This window comes from Lactuca saligna, chromosome 7, assembly GCF_052625555.1.
Source record: "Lactuca saligna cultivar CGN05327 chromosome 7, ASM5262555v1, whole genome shotgun sequence".
NCBI classification, from domain to species: domain Eukaryota; kingdom Viridiplantae; phylum Streptophyta; class Magnoliopsida; order Asterales; family Asteraceae; genus Lactuca; species Lactuca saligna.
Window position 1 is genome coordinate 127478866 of NC_136423.1, and position 21229 is coordinate 127500094.

General features: G+C 35.2%; 1 protein-coding gene across 1 annotated transcript; it reads left to right on the plus strand.

Moving 5' to 3' along the window:
* Positions 1-4447: 4447 nt before the first annotated feature.
* On the plus strand, positions 4448-19160 carry LOC145004688 (cyclic nucleotide-gated ion channel 2-like). The gene is made up of 7 exons (XM_078963661.1): positions 4448-5308; positions 16751-16966; positions 17047-17357; positions 17433-17544; positions 17626-17862; positions 17947-18033; positions 18485-19160. The coding sequence occupies exons 1-7, from the start codon at positions 4664-4666 to the stop codon at positions 18971-18973; spliced, it is 2097 nt and encodes a 698-aa protein (XP_078819787.1). The 5' UTR covers positions 4448-4663; the 3' UTR covers positions 18974-19160.
* The last annotated feature ends 2069 nt before the right edge of the window (positions 19161-21229 follow it).

Sequence of the window (21229 nt, forward strand, 5' to 3'; positions counted from 1 at the left end):
CTGCTGAAATCTCCGACCCGAACTCCACCACTGATAATACCAAAAGACTGAACTCAATAAATACCAATAATTACCAAAATACCCCTGGAAGTCAACTGGTCAACCCTTGGTCAAAGTCAAAGTCAACCTTTTGGCTGACTCAACTCGCCGAGACAGCCCACTGACTCGCCGAGTCCCCCAATACTAAAAAGGACCCCCTTCCAACTCACTGAGTCATCCCTGAACTCACCGATTCTTAGCTTAACCAGGAAAGGCTAAGACCTCAAGAACAGACTCGCCGAGTCCATGAAAAGATTCGCCGAGTCCAAGGCTATCTTCAACCAACTCGCCGAGTTGTTCTTCAAACTCGTCGAGTTCCTACGCGCCTTCAAGCAACTCGCCGAGTACACCCTTGTGACTCGTCGAGTACCACTTGTTCTTAACCCATACAGAAGCCTTTCAGGCCATGAAATTGATCCAAAACGTAGATCTACCCTTCTACAACCTTTCCATCACGTAAAGTGGCAAACTTTACGTGAATCCAAAGAGATCTAGGCATTTTACACTCTAGGGCTAGGGTTTGGGACAAGATGGCTTCACCAATCACTCAATAACAGGGACTTTAATGCACTCTAGACCTTCTCCATTCCAGATCTGAGGTAGCAACCTCAGATCTAACCTTCAAACTCAAGATACCACAATCTAAGCTTCCCATACAACCCAAAAATGATGAATCTAGAAGAAAACAGCCCAAGAACGAGATATTACCTCAAAATGAAGCCCCTAACAGCAAGGAATCCGAATCTAAGCAAAGCCCCTTGCTCCAAGCCTCCTAATTCTCCAAGTTCTTCTTCCAACTTTCTTCTTCCAACTTTCTTCTTCAAGGCTCAAATGCACTCAAAATCTTCACAAACGCGTATCTAGGGTTTTTTGGACTTCAAAAGAGATTAAAGAGGCTGGGGGAGAGGGTATAATGTCCTTTATATAGGGCTCATCCCCCGAAATTAGGGTTTTCTCCACTCAGCGCCTACTCACCGAGTCCAGCCTTGGACTCGCCGAGTTGGCCACTTAACACGCGACCTGAGTCCCGACCCTACTCGCCGAGTCCACCATGGACTCGCCGAGTTGCCCTTCAAATTTACACTTTGAACCCCGAACTTGCACTCCTGGACTCAGGATGTTGCATCGTTTCAACCTCAAAAATCTCGCACCTATCCTCCGATGCTTCCATGTTTCCTCTGAGCTTAAAGTGAAGTTTCATAAGTCGAGAGTCTTTGGGATTGGGGTAAACATACAATAAACTACAAATTGGGAAAACATATTAGGATGTGAGGTGAGAATAGTTCCCTTCAACTACCTTGGTGTTTCAATTGGATCTAACATGAATCTTGTTAAAACTAGACGCCCATCATTAAGAAATTTAATTCCAAGTTATCTATTTAGAAGGCAAAACCGCTATCATTTGGGGGTAGATTAACACTAGTAAAATCGGTGCTCGGGAATCTCACTACATACTTTCGCTCTCGCTCTCTCTCTCTCTCTCTCTCTCTCTCTCTTTCTCTTTCTCTCTTTCTCTCTCTCTCTCTCTCTTTAAAGCTATTATTGGGGTGATTGAGGAGATGGAGAAAATCAGAAGGAAATTTTTATTAGGTGGACATGAAGACAAGCAGAAGATTCATTGGGTATCATGGGACAAAGTAATTGCCTCAAAAAATAATGGTGGGCTAGGGGATGGATCAATTCTTGCACTGAATATCAGCATACTTATGAAGTGGTCATGGAGATCAAAATCAGAAAATAGTTCCTAATAGAGTTGGGTAATCATAGGAATCCACAACCTATCTGGAAAAGCCTTTGATCAGGTAGCAAAAAAATCAAGCAGTAGAGTATGGAGTAATATTGTGAGTATTCAGAAAGAACTAAAGATGCAAAACTTAGATACCAAAGATTTATTGGAGCCAATAATCAGATCTGATGATAAGCATTGTTCTGGCTCGACATATGGACTGGGCTGAAACATTGAAAACCAAATACCCCAGGCTATTTGAGTTGGATACAAGGAAAACATGTACAGTGGCGGATAGAGTAGCAGTCAACAGGAATTGTTAGGACTAGAACACATGCCCTGATTCGGCAGGATTATCCTCACAGCTGGATTCCTTATTACGAATGTTGCTCTTACTCGTCTTGCAACTGGAACAAATCATTGGAGATATAAACCAGTCGTAGATGGTAATTACACGGTTAACTCTTTAAGATGCAAAATCGATCAACATCATCAAGCTACCCTGACAACATCCGTAATTAAATGGCGAAGAGAAATCCCCTGTAAAGTAAATTTATTTTGTCTGGAAGGCTACACAAGAAAGAATCCCTTCAACTGATGCATTACGTAAGAGTGGTATTAATTGGTGTGGTCTACAAAAAATTTATGTTAACAATGTGGAAGAACTGATCCAGTATGTAGCCTCTTGGGGTAGATGTCCAAAAAACGTAATCGATTCTCAATCATCTGATACGGTATGCATTGGAATTTATGGATATACAGGAACGAGAGGTTATTTCAATAGGTGCTTACCTTACCTTATAATGGCGCATAAAACATAAAATCTACGGTGTATTTAGGGCTAAAACACAAGGGTATTGGGGTAATTTGTAACAAGGGAGAGTGGATATCATACCCTTTCTTTGATTTGTGATTTCAAAACTATACTTTGTATTGTTTCTTCCTATGTGGCTTTCGTCTAGTTAGTTGTTGGACGGATGTTCCGTTTTTTATAATATATTTGCCTTTTTTTTTTTTTTTTTTTTTTTTTTTTTAAAATTACAATTTAATGCTTCTTGGATTGATAGTCATAGGGAAGGTCACCCGTTAATTTGGATTAACAACCCCTTTGGATGGATTGTACGGTTACTTTTTGTTTTGGTTTTTTTTTTCCAACATTTTCCTTGCTTTTTTTTTTTTTTTCATTATAATTATTTATGTTGAAAAGTTTATTCTTGATCTAGGAACCCAAAATCGAAAGTTGGTAACTTTTAAGTGTGACTTGAAAATTGATTACATGTCCAAACAAAATAAATAAAACCCCATACCCAACGTCGACTTGATAAATAGCCAAGCTACACAAAACAAACACTTATCTCGTCACAAGTATGGACCTTCATAGATATGTATATCTGGACACTCTTGACTCTTTAGAGTTTCTTAGTGTGTACTATGCTCATATAATTAATGAAGCCTGTTAGTTAGGGTTTTATCTATATTGAAAATCTTTTTTAAGTTTATGAATAAGAATATTATCTTGTGTGGAGTGAACCATATTAAATATTGTATCTTTATGTGTCTAATTTATTCTGGTTTATTCGAATGTCGATTTCCGTTGCCAGAAATGATTGTGGGACAGGAAGATATGTGGTGACCGTGAACAAACAGCCTTGCTACCTTGTCATTTACCGTAAGTTTGAGATGTTCTTTTGTTTCGTTTTCTTTTCCATATTTGTTTAATTTCGATGTGTCATTCTTTTATCGTGACACTTTTTTACATCTATACTCAACACATATCATTCCCGTTTCCCAAATCAACATTTTAAACTCATAACATGAGAAAACGTCACAATTAGAAAAGTGAAATTTCGTCCTTGACTTGTCAACTTCTCCCCTTTTAACTCAGTTCTATATCCGATATTATTTTTGACAATTTTCTGTTATGATTCTATGTATCTAAGAGCATCATCTATCATAAAAGAGCAGCTAGTTCTCACAAAGTTTTTCTGGTGACAAGTCAATGTCTTATTCTATGACCTAAAAATCTTAACAAATATCTACATTAAATCAGGGTTTTTTATTTATTTATTTATTTATTATTTTTTTTAATAACTTCTTTTATTGGTTCCACAATGTGTTATAAGTAAAAAATTAATAAAATAATATTAAGATTTTTTCTAACATTTGCCTAGGACATACATACCAATCATTAATAAATGATAACTATTATCATAAATTAATATAAAATATACTAATTATAAGTAATATTATTATATTTAAATTTAAATTTATTAATAATCTTCATAAGAAATAAATTTTATATATTAAAAAATACCAATAATTAATATTTTTTATATGTATCTTTAAGACACATATTAAAAAATTCCAATAATATTAGCTAGTATGCGATAAGCTCGTTGATAAATCTTTATCTTGAAAAAGCTTTCTCCCATATTTTTTTTCTTCAAAATTTTAATTTATTTGTTTGATGAAACTTTAGAAAAAAAGCCCAAAAAACGCTCTCAAATATCTAGTATAATGACATCTCCGACAATATACATGATTGAATTGATACATTTCGTACGTCAAATTAGCCTGAATGATGCAAATTCAATAGCACCAAAACCATTATTACAGGAAAATAAATAAATAAATAAAAATAAAAAATATAACATCAAGTTCGGTGTCCCTTTTGTGTCCACTTATTCAACCTGGTTATAGTTTTAACGGTGTCATCTTTTGTGATCGTTGCTCCATAACAAAACTAACCCTAATAATTCACGACACAAACCACGAGAACGCTAGGCTTTGGCTCATATCATCGCTCCCATCAATCAAATCGTTTTGGTGAGTTTATTTGCCCACCAACGCATATATTTCCACGACTGTGGAAATAAGTTTGATGATCAGTGATCACCCATGAGAATGTTAGACCGGAGAAGCAAGCAGATCAACCATGGTGACGATCTGGACGATGAAAGTCGCCAAATTTCGTTCACAACCGAATGTTATGCATGCACTCAAGTAGGTGTTCCGGTGTTCCACTCCACTAGCTGCAACCAAGCTCAGCAACCGGAATGGGAAGCTTCCGCCGGCTCATCCCTCATCCCCATCCGCAACAGACCGGGTTCCGAGATCATCAAGAACCGATATTCCTCCGGAAAACGGAGACCACTATCGTCTTCGGGGTTTTTGTTCAGGCGAGTGTATGATCCACGGAGCAAAAGTGTACAAAGGTGGAATAGGTTTGTGTTGCTTGCTCGTGCTATGTCGTTGGCTGTTGATCCATTGTTCTTCTATTCGCTGTCAATAGGCCGTGGGGGTACGCCGTGTCTTTACATGGACGGCGGTCTTGCGGCGGTTGTGGCCTTGCTGCGGACTTTGATTGACTGCTTCCATGTCGTCCACATATGGTTACAGTTTCGGGTGGCTTATGTGTCACGTGAGTCGCTTGTGGTTGGTTGTGGGAAGCTAGTGTGGGACCCGAAGTCTATCGCATTGCACTATGTACGTTCACTTAAAGGCTTCTGGTACGACATGTTCGTCATACTACCGGTTCCTCAGGTATTTCGGATAACCTACTTTCCATCTTCCACGTCTTTGCTATTAATTATTAAAGACAAAACTTTACTTCCTATAGTTTCAAAAACTTTTAATATTTAATCTTTCCAACTCTATCAGCTTTCTACCATTAACTTAGGTTATTTTCGTAATTTCAATACCAAAGATCATTTAGGAAGACTTTCTATTATTTTAAATAAAAAGAAAAATTGCCCCTCTCTCTTTTTGATTGACCACACATCTTCCCATTTCTAATTTCTATCATGTTTTCTGTTATATTAATATATTTTATGAATAATCGTAAAAATTATAAAACTTAAATTTAATATATAAAAACCGTTAAAAGGCCGTATCACAAAAGGGCCTTAGAACTATCTAAACTTCTTTGTTAAAAAAACTAAAATTTTAATAATATATATATATATATATATATATATATATATATATATATATATATATATATATATATATATATATATATATATATATATATATATATATAAAGAAAACACACAAAATACGTAGCAACATGAACTCAACCTAAACTATTTCTCCGGAGTGAACGGAAACTTTTATAAGAGGTAATACAAAAAAAATCCTAAATAAAAGTTAATAAGAAAATGATGTTTTCAAGGTTGATGTGGCCACCAAACGGAACAATATTAACTTTGGGTTAAATGGTTTTTGGGTTATTTGAGTTTGGTTTGGTTTACCGAAATTAGTTAATATTTTATTTATTTATTTCAGTTTTTGATTGCTTGTTTGATTATAAATAAAATTCTATATACTCATTCCGTCTCAAAATTATTGTGTACAGAAAAAGCACACAGTTTAATAAACATTAATTACCATTAACTTTATTAATTGAATTGATAGTTTTACTCATGTGTTGCGTTTAATTTCATGGTAAGTGAACTAATAATAAGGATATTTTAGTAAAAATGATATTTATTTTCAGAAATAGACTATTATTTTGAGACATACAAAAAAAAATATGGATTATTAATATGGGACTGAGAGAATAGTACCTAACATAGTTAATGTATATGTTACATCTCAATAAAATTATTATGTATTGAGGGATTTTATTATATGATACATTGTGTATTTGCCTACACAATATAAATAAAGGAAAAGGGCATAATTGGGCCTTGCGGCTAACAAGACTGATAAAAGTGATGTCACAGAAATCGTATTTACTTCCCTCCCTGCCATTTGAACGACACGTTAGTTTTTACCATAAAATTGTGGTTCGTTGTCACACCCAATGAGGTGTGACACATTTTTTAAACAATTTAATTTAAGTAAAAACTTTAATTTTCATTAAAAAAAATATAACATTTCATTACTTCTAAATTAAAATCCCTTACATTACGTTACATAAAAAAACCATAATATTACATTAAAAAATCCTAAAAACTTAGCCAAAAAAAAAAAAAAAAAAATGAAACGAAGACGAATAAATCGGTTGATTATATTAAGGTCTAGAGATTGTGATTTTTCTAGTGGATGTTTATTTGGTTGTTTGGTTTGTTGGAAGATGACATCTTCAAAAATTTTAAGTAAGAGATGGTAAAATATGAAGGAAGCTAAGTGAAGTTTGGTAAAAAGGATGGGTTATATATATGTAATATATAGATAAAATAAAAAATATATAGTTTTTGAATTTTTTGATCGTTAAAAAGGTTATTTTATGGTCAGCCAATCAAAAAACATGGTAGAAAATGGAAAGATGCGTGGTCAAACCGCACCCAAAACCATATATGAGGTGCGGTGTGGCACTTGGTGTGGCTAAACTGCATGTCACTCCTCCCAATCTAATTCATATAGGATTTAATGGGCTAATTAATTGATTTAGTATTTAGTTAATACAATATATATTTATAATTAGTTGTGAGATCCATATATTATAAGAAAATAAGAAAAAAATGAATTATTATAATGAAAATATTTTTATCTTTTAAATTTAAATAAATAAACAAAAGAAACTATTCAACTTTAATTTTGGGAATTTTAAAATTAAAATGTTAGGAGATTAATTAAATTGATATTTAATTATTACAATATTTATTGTAATTATTATATTAAAATATTATGTGAAAATTCAATAAAATAAAGAAACTCCTAAAATAACAAAAATAACAAGTAAAAAAAAAAACTCTTTTATTTCTTAGAGTAGATAAAAATGTTTAAAATGTTTATGACTTGTGGTAAGAAAATAATAGATAGCACGTGATATATATATATATATATATATATATATATATATATATATATATATATATATATATATATATATATATATATATATATATATATATATATATATATTAGCTTCGCCACTACATCTTGATATTTAACACAAACAACATAACACGGTGTTTTACCCTATATCATGGTTACATACCATTCACCAAATAAAAAATAAATAAATAAAGTTTTTGTTGAGTGATTATAAACTTAGAAATAAGTGTTAATTTATAGCAAATTGTCATATATATATATATATATATATATATATATATATATATATATATATATATATATATATATATATATATATATATATATATTAAAAGGCAAAAATGTTATCATCCTAAACATACTATTCTAACAGTCAAAAAAAGGATAATCGCTACGATGAGAGCATCTCGTGTGGCAAAGATACCGTAATTTTCTTTCATGTTCGGTAAGGTGTTTCCCGTACACTACGGTGCCACCTCAGATACCATGGTGTGGAGTACATGGTACACTATAGGGTCTAATTATGTTGTTTTATTATATACCTTTTTAGTTTTAGAGTTTAAAATAATGACAAAATTTAAAATCAAATATTAAATTTAGTATATTAGTTAGGACTAATATCATAAAATTATAAGCTTTTAACGTGTAATTGAAAAAACCCCTAATATTTTTTAATTGCTATGACCACAACTTTCTCACAGAATTATCATTATATCCCACTTAACGAGGTTCATGGTTAACTTTGTTATTTTGTAACACCTCAAATTTTAAAACAAATTGTTCAATTTTAATTTTATGAAAATAAAGTTTGACAATCCATGTCATCAAAAACATAAGTGTCTAAAACAAACATCATTACAATTTATCAGAGTATCTTAAACTGTCCCAGTAACAAATCTCCCAACGAGTGTGTATAATCAGACATTCGCCTTCCCACGGTTCTTAAAAGTATCTAAAACACATAAATCAATAATTGTAAGCACGAAGCTTCGTGGGTTCCCCGAAATATCTCCTACAACACATCATAAAATAAACAATTATGGTTATCACCAACCTTGGGGATTATCAGTAGTCCCATTGGGCAACAACACGCCCTATGGGTTGTCAGCAACCCTGAAGACTATCCCCAGTCTCAGTCATACATACACAGTCTAATGTAAGATATATGTTAGACCCAGCTAGTCACCACAAATACAGATATTCTACCACATAGGTAGGCATAAGTGAGAAAACTCACCTGATATTGATGACAGCTAAATCTCTCACCTGAACTACTGGAACTAGACTTCGTCTAATGGGCAATAAGAACCTTGGGGATTATCAGTAGTCCCATTGGGCAACAACACGCCCTATGGGTTGTCAGCAACCCTAAAGACTATCCCCAGTCTCAGTCACACATACACAATCCAATGTAAGATATTTGTTAGACCCAGCTGGTCACCACAAATACATATATTCTACCACATAGGTAGGCATAAGTGAGAAAAATCACCTAGAACTAGACTTCGTCTAATGGTTATCAGCAACCTTGGGGATTATCAGTAGTCCCATTGGGCAACAACACGCCCTATGGGTTGTCAGCAACCCTGAAGACTATCCCCAGTGTCAGTCACACATGCACAGTCTAATGTAAGATATCTGTTAGACCCAACTGGTTACCACAAATACAGATATTCTACAAGATAGGTAGGCATAAGTAAGAAAACTCACCTGATACTGATGACAACTAAATCTCTCTCCTGAACTACTGGAACTAGACTTCGTCTAATCAACAAAAGAATTAACCCAAATTAAAAATTGAGGTCCATAACTCAACTCGCGATTCGAAATCCCAAAACTAACTCTCTTAAGGGTAAAAAGACCATTTTTCCCTTCCCATGTTCTAAAACCCTGATTCTTGGCCAAATGTCAAAAATCAACGAAAGTCAACTACCCAACGCGTACGCTCGATGTACCCCTTCTTACGCGGGGTGTACAACTCGATCAGTGACCCATCATGGACGAGACTGGTTATGTGGGGCTTAGCCAGGAGTATGCTCAACATACTCTGCTTGATCTAACTTCATCAACTTTCATGTTTTAATCCATTAAGATACCGATCTTAATTTCAGATCTGACCATCCTATGTTGACTTAACCCATAAACGCTTCGACTTTAAGCTTTTTCATGGCTAGAAAGGACCCAATGCAACAAGCCTTAACTTCCATCACACTCTAAGTTACTTTAGTCATGCATAGGCCAAAAGAAATGATCAAGCAACCATTTTTATGAATCTATAAGGCCTACAATGCATGAAAGGACAACTAATATTCTATGGAGTGCCCCAAAATCATATAGTTCCAAACTTTAAGACAAAAATCTCATAAAACTAAACCCTGGAGATAAAAAAAACATAACCAATTAATGTATAAACTTTATACATGAAAAAGACGCACAATGAGGAGTAGTTTATGGATCTACAAGCTTCAAGCAACACCTTCTTCTTCTCTAGCCTTATTCTTCAACAAACATGCACCAAAACCACTTAATAAGCTCTCAAATTCTCACAAACAAGCTTAGACTTAAGATTACGCTTTTTGAGGGAATGGTGACTGATAACGAATGTCTAAGGGAGACATAAGTTAGTTTAAATAGGGAGCATCCCTTAAAACTAGCGTTTAGGGACTGGGCTAGTACGCCCGGTGTACCGTACATATGCTCCGCGTAGTAGCAAGTCTTTCACGATCCTGAATCTTATGAGTACGTTGCATACACCCTCATGTACGCCCAACATCTGGGCGAACACGTGAAGTTTTTACCATAAGGGACCAATTATGAAACTTTGATAAAGTTGAAGGCTAAAATGATAATACTTGAGAATAGGATGCTACAATTCTCCCCCTCTAGAATCAGACTTCACCCTCGAAGTCATCCTTAGGAAACAACACAGGATAGTGCTTGCGCATCTCAGACTCGGATTCCCACATCCACTATGAGCCTTTTCTGGTGTTGCCACTAAACTTTGACCAAGTTAACTACCTTGTTCCTCAAGGTCTTCAGTATTCGATCCAGAATTGCCACTGGCTTCTCAACGTAATTCAGGCAATCATCAACATGGATGTCCTTCAAAGGGACCACAGCTGTCTCGTCAGCTATACACTTCCTCAACTGGGAGATGTGGAAGGTATCATGAATCTGCTTTAACTCCCCCGGCAGCTCCAACCAGTAAGCCACCTTGCCCACCCTAACCAACACTCTAAACGAGTCGATAAACATAGGGCCTAGCTTGCTCCGCTTCTTGAAGCAGATAACACCCTTCTATGGTGACACATTTTAGAAGCACCAAATCCCCCACCTAGAACTCTAGCTTAGAGCATTGTCAATCCGCATAACTCTTCTGGCGGCTATGGGCTGTCAGCAATCTCTGTGAATAAACATATATGTATAATCATATATGATTAGGCATACCCTGCATAATCATTTATGATTAGGCATACCCTGATGTTGTCGGTACGCTACAACGTTATAGTGGCAAATGAAAAATATGTGGTTAAGGTTGAATATCAAGATCTTTCACTTTTTTTTTTAATCTCAAGTGAACTATCCCATGTATATATATATATATATATATATATATATATATATAGTGAGATTCTTGTAAATTCACCTCAATGATGATAGAGGTGGAAACACGTTTATATAAAGAGAAGTTTACAAAATTACCCCTACAATCAAGGGGATAATTGATACAGAGAATATGACTAAATAATCACAATTAATATGGCTAATAATAAATTAAATCATCTAATATCCCCCCCTCAATCTGAATGGTGGCAGACCAAGTCGAAGCATAGTACGAAGTGTCTCAAATTGAGCGCACGGAAGACTCTTAGTAAAAATATCCGCCACTTGTAGATTGGTAGGAACAAATTTCGTGTATAGCTTGCCAGATGTAACAAGTTCCCTGATAAAATGGTAATCTAAGTCAATGTGTTTGGCTCGTTTATGGGATACCAGATTTTGAGTCATAAAAAGTGCACTTTTATTGTCACAAAGTAGAGTTGGGTGGTCGGGAGGAAGAGCATGAAGCTCTTGAAGCAAATGAGTGATCCAAACCAGTTCAGCAGCCGTGTTAGCCATTGCTCGATAATCTGATTCACAACTTGATCTTGAGACAGTCGGTTGTTTCTTTTCACTCCATGAAACAAGATTTCCACCGAAGAAGATGGAATAACCGTATGTGGAACGACATGTATCTAGACAACGGGCCCAGTCTGCATCCGAGTAACCAATTAAGGATGATTTGGGAGGATGAATAAATGTAAGACCAAAGGAGATTGTGCCTTTAATATATCGAAGAATTCGCTTGAAAAATTGATAATGATTTATAGTTGGAGCCTGAAGAAATTGACTGACTTGATTTACTGCGTAAGACAAGTCGGGTCTCGTAATAGTTAAGTACTGAAGTGATCCAACCAATGAGCGATATAGAGTAGGATCAGAAAAAGGAACACCATCAGCTGTCAAGGATTCATGAGGCGCAGGAGGAGTGTGCACTGGTTTGGAATCATACAAGCCAGACCTTTTTAGGATATCAGTAGCATACTTAGACTGAGTAAGGAATAAGCCATTGGCAGTATAAGCTAGTTCAAGTCCCAAGAAGTAGTTGAGATCTCTAAGGTCTTTTATTGCAAACTCGTGGTTGAGACGAGAAATGAAGTTGGCAATCGTGAGTTCATTGTTACCGATAAGAATAAGATCGTCTACATACACAAGCAGGTACACAGTGCACGAATCACTGAGAAATACAAACAATGATGGATCAGCATGACTGCATGTGAATCCATAGGAAAGAAGAAACGTGCTCAGTCGTTGAAACAATGCTCGTGGGGCTTGTTTTAAGCCATACAAAGCTTTTGATAGCTTGCAAACATGATCCAGAAATTGAAGATTTACAAACCCTGTTGGTTGTTCCATAAATACAGTTTTAGTCAAATTTTCATTGAGGAAAGCATTTTTTACGTCCAATTGATGTAACTTCCAGCTATTCAAGGTGGCAAGAGATAAAACAATTCATACTGTTGAGGATTTTACTACAAGACTAAATGTGTGAGAATAATCAAGCCCTAGAATTTGAGTAAAACCTTGAGCTACTAAACGAGCCTTGAATCGTTCAATTGAGCCATCAGAGTGGTATTTAATGCGATAAACCCATTTGGAACCAACAACATTAGAAGAAGAGGGACGTGGTACCAAAACCCATGTAGCATTTTGTCTTAGGGCCTCCATTTCCACGCGCATTGCATTCATCCACTTTGGATCTTTAGCTGCGGTTTTAAAACCTTTTGGTTCGATTGCAGAGTTCAAAGCAACATGAAGACAGTGAGTTTCAAGACTAGCTAGATCAGCTCGATATTTTGGTTTGAAGATTCCTGCTTTAGATCGAGTTGTCATAGGATGAGTGGTGGAAGGAACCGGTTAGGAGAATGTTGAAGGTGATTGGTTAATAGGTTTAGAATTGGCTTGAGTAGGTAATGGATTAAAGGATGGGTTGTTTGGTGGGGAGGGTGATGAGGAGCTGTTAGGAGAAGAAGGAATATTAATTGTGGTAGCTGAACATGACCTTGAATCGCATAAAGAACATGGAGGTTCATTAGCTTTATTGGTTCTTGTAGGTTTCGAAATGAAATTTGGGGAGGGTAAGAGTGAGTAAGGAGGCTCTCTATCAAAAGTGGTAAGATCCAAAGTAGATAGATCAATGCTTATTTTTGATGCACCAAAAGGAAATAGCAGTTCGTTGAACCGAGCGTGTCTTGAGATATAAATGCGGGAAGTGATCGGATCAAGACATTTAAAACCTTTATATTAGGAGTTGTAACCAATGGACACACAAGGAATACTTCTTGGTTCAAGTTTATGACATGAGTAATCCCTCAAGTAAGGGAAAACTTGACATCCATAAGCACGAAAGTGAGCATAATTTGGTGGTTGAGAGAAAATCAACTCAAATGGAGAAATGCCATCCAATAATTTATTTGGTAACCGATTGATGATGTATGCTGCTGAGCTAAAAGCATCGGGACAAAAACAAATCGCAATATTAGCATTAAACATCATTGCTAATCCTGTTTCCACAATATGCCTATGTTTGCGTTCCACACGGCCATTTTGTTGATGTGTGTACGGGCATGATAGGCAATGAAAAATGCCATTTTCTTCAAAAAATTTGTGAACCGTATGATTCACAAATTCTGTACAACCATCACTTTGAAAAACTTTAATCTTTCTTGAACATTGAGTTTGAACAAGATTGATAAAGGCTGGAAGAACTGAATAGAAACCTATCTTAGCTTTGAGTGGATAAAACCATGTATATCTGGAATGGTCATCAACAAAAATCACATAATACAAATAACCATCTTTAGAGCAAACAGGAGCGGGTCCCCATAAATCACAATGGACAATATCTAAGAGATGAAGAGCACGTTTATGGTTACGTTCAAAAGGTAGTTTTTGCCCTTTAGAAAGTTGACAAGGTTCACAAACAGTGGGTTTTGGTAAACCGAAGTAACAGACAAAGCACCAATTTATTTAAAGTTTGAATAACATTAAAAGAAACGTGGCCTAATCGATTGTGCCATAGCTCATAGGAGGCCCGATTTGAAGTTCCTTGTAAAGCAACCAACGCCTGAGGTTCATCTTTAAGCACATACAACCCCTGTTCACAACGACCTTTAGCAAGCACCCTTTTGGTTTGACGATCCTGAATTGTAAAGAAAGGTTGAGAAAACAACACATCAACTAGGAGATCCTTGGTTAGCTTGCTAACAGATAACAATTTCTTGGTAAGACTAGGAACCACTAGAACATCATATAACGATAGGTTATTTGAAAGATGTGAGATACCGGTACGAGTGATTGGTAATGTTTTACCATTCCCAAAAATAACCTGAGTTGTACCTGTATAAGACATAGATTGTTAAAGAGTTTGAGAATCGGGAGTCATATGAGCCGTCGCCCCTGAATCAATGTGCCAATCAGGAGTATCTTCAGTGACATGACATTTGGCATGAAAGGCTTGTGCTAGAGACTCATTCGATAGGGCTGCTTTTAGAGCATAAGAAGACAAACTTGGACAAGAATAAGCATAATGTCCATTATTTCTACATAATTGGCAATAGGGGAGACGTCGCCCAGCAGAACGACCCCATTGAGAGCCACGACTGTTGTTCCCATGATATCCGGGACTTGTATTACGCCCCCGATTAGAAGAAGGGTAGGGACTGTGTTGAGCCTGAAAAGCAGCCGGTGGGGAAGAAGCACCATGAATTGACTCGAGAAAAAGCTCATGGCTTTCTGCCAGTGATAGCAAATCACGGAAACTTGGGGATGGTTTGGTAGCCCTGATTGCAGTAGAAAAAGTCTCAAAGGAGGCCCCTAAGCCGCAAAGAAACCAGTGTACCTTGTCAATGTCGGCAACCGGATTTCCGATCGCTGCTAATTGATCACAGAGTGCCTTAAACCGGCGACCATAGTCAGAAACTGAAGTCGTCCCTTTGTTAATTTGACGAAGCATGTCACGAAGTGAGTGAATGCGCTCAACTGAAGAATTGTTGTAAGCATTTTCAAGTGCAAGCCAGATGTCGCGAGCATTTGTGAGACCCAGAACTTCAGCCGAAGATTCTTCAGTGAGGGAGGCATTCAATATAAGTATGGCTCGTTGATCATTCTCCTGCCAGGAAGGTAGAGCAGGGTTGGGAACAATTTTGTTATCAGAAATTATGGTGGGAGGCGGCTGGGTTAGGGTTCCATCAAGATGACCTGATAACTTTTGATAGGCAAATAGTAGGGTCATATGATTTTTCCAAAGTAGATAATTAGTGGATGATAACTTAATAGTTATCATATGGAGAATAGTATTCATAGAGAGAGAACTATCTTTAGAAATAGAAGAAGACATATTGCCCAGGACATAAAAGAACGATGAAGTTTTTAGAAGAAAAAGGATGAAGAATGATAGAAAGAAAGAATGGCTGATACCATGTGAGATTCTTGTAAATTCACCTCAATGATGATAGAGGTGGAAACACGTTTATATAAAGAGAAGTTTACAAAATTACCCCTACAATCAAGGGGATAATTGATACAGAGAATATGACTAAATAATCACAATTAATATGGCTAATAATAAAGTAAATCATCTAATATATATATATATATATATATATATATATATATATATATATATATATATATATATATATATATATATGGGTAAAGTGAATATACCTAACAATCTTATATAAGCTTAGGTACCTAACGTCATCAAACTACATCATTTTGCATTAAATTTTCATTGCAATCATCCAAGGTTCTTAAACTTCATCCCTAAACTTGATTTACTTCAAAAAAATTTGGAAATTCATCATTATATTTCTCCTACATCCTTTCATTTGTAGCGGTAAGATATGAAGCCCATCAAGTGGTGTTCGATAGAAAGACATGATGTAAAAGAAAGATATTTGTGAAAGTCCAAAGATTTTGGAAGTAATCAAGTTATGAGGTTGAAGTTTAACAACCTTAGGCAATTACAATGTAAATATGATACAAACCGATGTAGTATTATGGAGTTAGGTACCTAAACTTATATAAGGTTGTTAGGTATATTCACTTTACTATATATATATATATATATATATATATATATATATATATATATATATATATATATATATATGGTATTACTAACAAGAGGATCCAATAGCCACTTTTTTTTAAACATAGAAGTTTGTCACTTATATATATATATATATATATATATATATATATATATATATATATATATATATATGAGTTTGAATATTGTATTCGGATAAATAAGTATAGTCTAAAACAATATATGCCATAAATATACTTAAAATTAATCATTAGAATATCCACAATGCATAATTCAAGAGTTGATTGATCTGTCATGTCTAATTGACATTTAGTAGATTAAACTCTATCATTATGAGATGTCATGTTGGCATCAAGTTCAATGGTCACTGAAGTTTTCAATGAGAAAAATTAAACTTTTTAAATATTAAATATATATTTTATTAAGCTCTATTGCATTGTAAAAAAAATTAATATAAAGTTGTATAGTAAATAAAATGATGATATGTAAATCCATTAAATTATAAAAAGTTTAATGTATTATGGATATTTCAATTTTGTTTTAAGGTTGTGTTCTTGTTGGTACTTCCCAAACTTATACAAGAAGAGCGAATAAAAACGATCATGACCACTCTTCTGCTAGTTTTCATGTTCCTGTTCCTCCCCAAAGTCTACCACTCCATCTACTTAATGAGACGGATGGCAAAGGTCACCGGCTACATCTTCGGCACTATTTGGTGGGGTTTCGCCCTTAATCTCATCACTTATTTTATTGCCTCTCATGTAAGAATTCATGATATAAGTTCCTTTAATTTATGCCATTAATAGTATGTATGATTACACTGGTTTTTGGTGGACAACAGGTTGCCGGGGGCTGTTGGTACGTTTTGGCAATACAACGAGTGGTTTTGTGTCTTAGACAACAATGTGAAAACAAAAACTCATGCGATCTTACCCTTTCGTGCGCCGAAGTGATTTGCTACCATTTTTCAGGAACCTCAGGAAATCCATGCAACAGAAACTTCACCATGCATGCTGCGACAATGCCATTGTGTTTAGATACGAATGGACCGTACAATTATGGTATCTATCAGTGGGCGCTTCCTGTTATCTCTAGCAACTCACTAAGGATAAAAATTCTTTATCCTATCTTTTGGGGTTTAATGAGTCTCAGGTAAATAAACTATAACTTGATGCAATTCTTCGCTGTTGATCTCAAATATTTGATCATATTATACTTTGATTTCAGCACTTTCGGGAATGATCTTGAGCCCACTAGTCACTGGGTTGAAGTGATCTTCAGTATTTGCATCGTGCTCAGTGGCTTGATGCTCTTCACCTTATTGATTGGTAATATTCAGGTGACCAAAAGTTTAACATTTGATGATGCTGGTTGCAATGTAGGAAAAAGAGGTTGTTTCTAATGATTAGGATTGCCATAGGTGTTTCTGCATGCTGTTATGGCGAGGAAGAAGAAAATGCAACTGAGATGCCGAGATATGGAGTGGTGGATGAAAAGGAGACAATTGCCATCGCTTCTTAGAAATAGAGTTCGCCATTATGAACGCCAAAATTGGGTTTTGATGGGTGGAGAAGATGAGATGGAATTGATTAAAGAGTTCCCAGAAGGCCTCAGACGAGATATTAAACGGTTTTTGTGTATTGATCTAATCCGAATGGTAAATTTAGACCTTTTAAAGACCACATCTCTCTAGATCCTTAAGTTAGTCAATTTTCAATTCTCATCAATGCATATGTTTCAGGTACCATTGTTCCATAACTTGGAAGATCTTATTCTTGATAACATCTGTGATCGCGTTAAGCCGCTTGTGTTTTCAAAAGACGAAAAGGTATGACAAAGCGCAAATCTTTTTATAGTTTTTTGTTAATCTTTCCTTATTAAGGGTGGCTTATTGATGAAGAAGATAGGAGTAGTTAACACACTCCAAAAGAGTTGCCTTGGTTCTACTCTTGGCCACTACTTTTTTGGTAGTTTTGAAGGGTATTGTATGAGGCTATGAGCCTGAGATTTCTGCAATTTCAACCACATGGGGTTATTAATACCTTATAGCCTACAAGAAAATCTTTTTTTCATTTGCACTCAAGGCACACTTTGATTTGTGGTGGCCATGTATATTGTCGAAATTAATGGTTAACAAGTTCGAGTCTCAGCATGCAAAGCCAGTGTTGTCATTTGTCGTGTTGATTGAGTTCCTTGTGGGCACTCCGCTCTTATTCCGTTGATCTTTCGCTCAAATCTTTGATCTTTTGAACAAACTTTATATATTTTTCTATCAATAGATCATCAGGGAAGGGGATCTAGTGCAACGAATGGTGTTCATTGTTCAAGGGCGTGTAAAAAGCTACCAAAACCTAAGTAAAGGAGTTGTAGCCACAAGCATCCTGGACCCCGGAGGCTACTTCGGCGATGAGCTTCTATCGTGGTGCCTTCGGAGACCAATGATAAACAGGCTTCCGTCATCATCGGCTACATTTACGTGTTTAGAAGCTACACATGCGTTTGGGTTGGATGCCAACCATCTTCAGTATGTTACAGAGCATTTTCGGTACAAATTTGCAAACGAGAGGCTGAAGCGTACAGTGAGATATTACTCCTCTAACTGGCGGACATGGGCGGCAGTAAATATCCAGCTTGGGTGGAGGAGGTATATGGCGAGGATGAGGCCGGTGATGACTATTGTAAGTGCAGAGAATAATTGCAGCGACCGTATGCTTAGGCAGTATGCTGCCATTTTCATGTCAATTAGGCCACATGATCATTTGGATTGAACTGTGACTATCATATATTGGTACAAATCGAAAAAAGCTCGTTTGATGATTTCGTGTGACGTGAACTCCAATAAACTCATGCCTCTAAAGTTTGATCGATGCTTACTCATATTATATTTTATTCATTTGTACCATATACCTCTACATATAATTTCAATTATGTAAAATATAATTTATTATCACATTATCTGCCTGTTTTTATAATGTATAGTTTGTTTTTATATGTACCATACCCAAAATCGAACAAATTTGGTAAAACTATACCGAAGTGTAGTTAAATACGTGGTTTTATTAATACAGAATTCTAGAATTGGAGTGGGACCTACTAAGATTAATATTATTAAAAAGATATAATCAATAATAAGTAAAAATAAAAAAAAGATAAAAATTATAGAGATAGAAATTAATAACCCGTTTGATAGACCTCTTGTTATGTTCAAACATATATTCTAACGGAATGAGTCGGAAAATTTTGTTTGATTTGTACAAAAAAAAATTGTTTTTTCCTAATAAACACTACAAGAAATACAACTTTTAGCAGCAACATCAATAGTTGCGACATGGACCTTTAGCGATAACATATCGAAAAGTCGCAGCTAAAGGTCAATATCGCCGTTATTGATGTCAACACTAAAGGGCGACATGAACAATGTCGCCGTTATTTGTTTGATTTGTACACAAAAATTGTTTTTCCTAATAAACACTACAAGAAATACAACTTTTAGCGGCGATATCAATAGTGGCAACATGGACCTTTAGCGATAACATATCGAAAAGTCGCCGCTAAAGGTCAATGTCGCCGTTATTGGTGTCAACACTAAAGGGCCATGACACGGATCCGTATTTTGACGTTCTCGTAAACAAGAACCGTCCGATCGTGTTTCTAATCCAACGTCTGGGGTACTCGTGGAACGCATAAAAGCACTATTGGCGACTCTTGTCACTGCTAAAGACCTACAAATATCGCCGCTAAAGATTGAATACGTGATGCGGCAATAATTACCTCCGAAGAGTTGCCGCTATTGATAGAAGTCGCCGTTAAAGCCTCAAACGTCGCATATAAATGTGTCACCGCTAAAGGTCGACGCAGCTAACCAATAAAATCGACACCTTTTCATTCTCTCTTCTGTTGACTCCATTATCGCTGCTGTGTTTCTTTTCTGCATATCCTTCGTCGGTTCACAAGAAGAAGATAGCGGCGACAACCGCCACATAGAAGAGGATACCAGCGGGTGAAACTATTTTCCGGTGGGGATCAATTTTTCTGGCAACCTTGAGTAATTTCCAGCGATTGAGAGGTATTTCCAGCTCATTTTCTTTTCCCTTTGCACTTGTAACATTGATTTTAAGCTTATTTTAGTGGTTAATTGCAAAAAATTGTTGATTTCAATTTTTGATTGAGTTCCCAACCACCACCCACGACTACCACCATCACTGTACCATTTTCGTTGATTTTCGCCACCACATGTTATATTTACTTCTATTTAGTGTGAAATTTGAGTTTAATTGCAAAATATGTGTAGTTGTATAAATTATGTGAAAATTGCATATGATTGTATATTTGATATATGTATATGACTATATGTAAATTTGGTTTTATATATGTTAATGTATGTGTGTTTGGTGTATATATGGTATATGAATGTGAAATATGTGTATTTGGTATAAGTAGGATGGTATTATGTATATACGTGAAAGTATGTGTATTTGATACAAGTACGATGCTATTATGTATGTATGTCAATGTATGTATTTTGATGTATATGTGGTATATGAATGTGAAGTTTGTGTATTTGGTATAAGTAGGATGATATTATCTATATATGTGAATATATATATATATATATATATATATATATATATATATATATATATATATATATTTGGTATTAGTTGGATGTGATTATGTACGTATGTGAATGTATGTATATTTGGTGTATATGTAGTATATGTACGTGAAAGTATGTGTATTTAATGCTCTTATGTATTATGTGAAACTATGTGGTTTTGGTATAAGTAGGAAGGTATATGTATTTAATGTTTTTATTTATTATATGAAACTATATGGTTTTGGTATAAGTACGATGCTATAATTAGAAAAAAAAAACAAAAATAAAATGTTGTAAAATTGTTTAAAATAAAATGTTATATATATATATATATATATATATATATATATATATATATATATATATATATATATATATATAATGGAAAAAACTAATCGCTAAACATATACCAAATTATTAATTTTGG

What these genes read in the sequence shown, in the direction of transcription:
- LOC145004688 (XM_078963661.1), top strand. Translation starts at nt 4,664, where the DNA reads ATGAGAATGTTAGACCGGAGAAGCAAGCAGATCAACCATGGTGACGAT. An exon ending in CTTATTTTATTGCCTCTCAT is followed by an intron (nt 16,967 to 17,046) that starts GTAAGAATTCAT and finishes GGTGGACAACAG; the next exon opens with GTTGCCGGGGGCTGTTGGTA. An exon ending in TGTTTTCAAAAGACGAAAAG is followed by an intron (nt 18,034 to 18,484) that starts GTATGACAAAGC and finishes TTCTATCAATAG; the next exon opens with ATCATCAGGGAAGGGGATCT.